Source organism: Mandrillus leucophaeus, unplaced genomic scaffold (assembly GCF_000951045.1).
Source record: "Mandrillus leucophaeus isolate KB7577 unplaced genomic scaffold, Mleu.le_1.0 Scaffold9, whole genome shotgun sequence".
Classification (NCBI taxonomy): domain Eukaryota; kingdom Metazoa; phylum Chordata; class Mammalia; order Primates; family Cercopithecidae; genus Mandrillus; species Mandrillus leucophaeus.
Window position 1 is genome coordinate 8,677,736 of NW_012109807.1, and position 2,595 is coordinate 8,680,330.

A 2,595-nucleotide genomic window follows, 5' to 3' on the forward strand; every position below is an offset into this window, starting at 1 on the left:
GCGGAGCTTGCAGTGAGCAGAGATCCAGCCACTGCACTCCAGCCTGGGCGGCAGAGCGAGACTCCGTCTCAAAAAAAAAAAAACAAAAAAGAAGAGAGAAAACAGCCCTGTCCTGAGCTGTTCAGAAGTTGTGCCATTACCTGCAACATGTATCTAAGATAATAATCTAAGATAATACTCAAGAAGTTGAGTATTATCTGCAACATGTATCTAAGAACTCCCTCAGAAGCCTTGGAAACTCCACTCCAATTTACAGCCTAAATCTGAATCTGTATGGTAGGGTAAAAAGAGTTGTTTCATCAGCCCACAACAGAATCTTGGAGAGGGAGCTGCATCTTGCGAAGAAGCCTGCAGGCAATCTACAGAAACTTCACATGGGTGAGGAAAATCAAGGGATGTGGTCATTTCCTCCAAGTGGGTTGACCTCAGGAGAGGAAACAGCCCTGGGGGAAGCAGGTGACCCGAGGGATCTGCCGGGCAGGGGCTCAGGCCAAGAAGCACTCATGAGAAGGAAGGCCCAGGAATTGTCCCCACAGATTTCTTGGGGGAAAACACTGGGCTTCCTGAGGTCATGGGAAAGAGGCAGCACCAGTTTCTCTGTATTCTGAGGCCGGAGTGACCTCAGCTGCACCTGGACACCATCTGTTATAGAAAAGATCCCGTGTCCAAACCAGAAAGCAACAGCCCCAGCAGGGCTGTCGAACACTCAGAGTTTTGAAAAGAGCTTTTGAGAGATTTTTTTCACATTAACAAATTCACAAACAGTCACACGGCCTCAGCTGCGGCTCAGACACGCACGTTCACCCACATATAAAAGCTAACATTTACCACATTTTTCCTATGTCAGTTACCATCCTCTCGCTTCACACGTACTAATTCATGTAATCCTCCTAGAGGACCCCGGGGGGAGGTACCGCTGTCAACCACAGGACAGTTAGAGGGGGCTGCTTCATCACTCTCCTGGGGATCCCACCTCACTTGGGGGAAAAGCTGAAGTCCCTGCCCTGCCCATCACCTCCTCCCATTCTCCCCCTCACTCACGCAGCTCCAGGCACATGGCAATGTTTCCGGAACACACCAGGTAGACTCCTGCTTCCTGATCTTTGCACCGGCCATTGCTTTTCCAGCAACACCCTTCCCCCTGAAAGCTGCACAGCTCACTCCTCAGCTTCTTTCCCTTACTCAAAAGCCACCTTCTCAGGAAGGCCTCTTCCGACCACCTAATCTCAAATTGCAACCCCTCCCCACCTGCACACATGGCACTGACTACCATCTGACAGGGTCTCTATTTTACTGATTCCTTTTCTTGTCCACCTGCCCCATGAAGCCAGGCACTGTGTCTGTCTGGCTCATCGCCATGTCCTCAGTGCCTGATACACAGTAGGTATGCAGTAAATATTTGTTGATTGAAGGAGGGGAAACAGGCAGACAAATGAGGTCTGCTACTTGCCCAAGGGCCACAGCCAGCAGGTGGCAGAAGCGGGATTCCAAGCCAGGCCAAGGGACCCACTCTGGAGGCTTTCCTGGTTACTGCCTCTACTTCCCCATGCGCAAGCTCCTTTGCACATCAGAAACGCACAACCCACTTGCACACGGGAGCACAGGCACACCCTCACGGCCCACCTGCACGCTCACGTCTGCCCCAGTCCCCAGGATCCCTGCCAACCAGCCCCAGTCCTCACCACACCCAAACCCCGGGCCCCACATACAGGAACTTGCCGTCGGTCTGGGTCCCAGAGTAAAGTTTGCGCTCGGCCTCCTCACGCGTCAGGCTGCTGTGGTACCAGGGCATCCGCTCGTGGGCCGTCGTAGCAATAAGTTTCTCCACCTGCGGTGCCTGGCTGATGATGGCCTGCTCCAGGGCCTCGCCCTATAAAAGCAGAGTCGAGGAGGTCTGTAGGTGCGGCCAAGTGCTCGCCACAGGAACCCCCTTCCGGGAGCCCCGTCCCAGAGGACTCCCCACCCCACCTCACCCAGGCGTCCCTAGCGCGTGCTATGCAGGTTGTCGAGGACCACTTCCTTGCCACCTCCATGGTCCCCTCCCCAGTCCAGCTAGGGAGGAACCACCCCCACCGTCCAGCACGGCCCCAGGCGTATCTCCAGCTTGAAGATCTAATTCAGGTGGTTGTGCACGGTGGCGTCACTCAGGCTGTGCAAGACTACAGCCCATCTTCCCGGACAGCCGCCCTACCCTAAGGGCTCACCCTGGCCCCGCGCACCCTCCTCTCAGCCCCGCCCCCAGTCCAAGCCTCGCCTTCGCCCGGCCCAGTGCATCCCTCCACCTTCCCATCTGGCACAGTAGCGCACCACAGCATCGCTCAGCCTGCGGAAGGCGACCGCCACCACCGAGCCCCTACCTCTGAGGCCTCCTTTCAGGTTCTTCCCCAACCAGTGCCCCACCTCTCCAGCTTCCAAAGGGGACTGAATGGGGAAGACGACCTTTTCCTCCCTCCTATCCCCCAAAACCCCGGACTGCCCCGCTCGGGCCACGCCTCTCCAGACCCCGCGCCCCAGGCCGCGCTCTCACCTCCAGCTTCCAGGTCTGGCGCACGTAGTCGCGCACCATGGCGTCGCGCAGGCAGTCGAAGACGCCCG

General features: G+C 56.6%; 1 protein-coding gene across 2 annotated transcripts in view; it reads right to left on the reverse strand.

Moving 5' to 3' along the window:
• The window catches only part of ZAP70 (zeta-chain (TCR) associated protein kinase 70kDa), a 14,479-nt gene extending 11,884 nt beyond the window's left edge, over nucleotides 1–2,595 (reverse strand). Inside the window, exons 1-3 of one of the 2 annotated variants that reach the window (XM_011969627.1) lie at nucleotides 2,283–2,505; nucleotides 2,074–2,112; nucleotides 1,710–1,870 (exon numbers count right to left, since the gene is read on the reverse strand). In XM_011969627.1, coding sequence (XP_011825017.1) covers nucleotides 1,710–1,870; nucleotides 2,074–2,112; nucleotides 2,283–2,315 — 233 coding nt within the window. In that variant the 5' untranslated portion in view covers nucleotides 2,316–2,505. Of the gene's footprint in view, nucleotides 1–1,709; nucleotides 1,871–2,073; nucleotides 2,113–2,282; nucleotides 2,506–2,527 lie in introns of those variants that run through there. The other variant, XM_011969628.1, reaches the window with a different exon arrangement.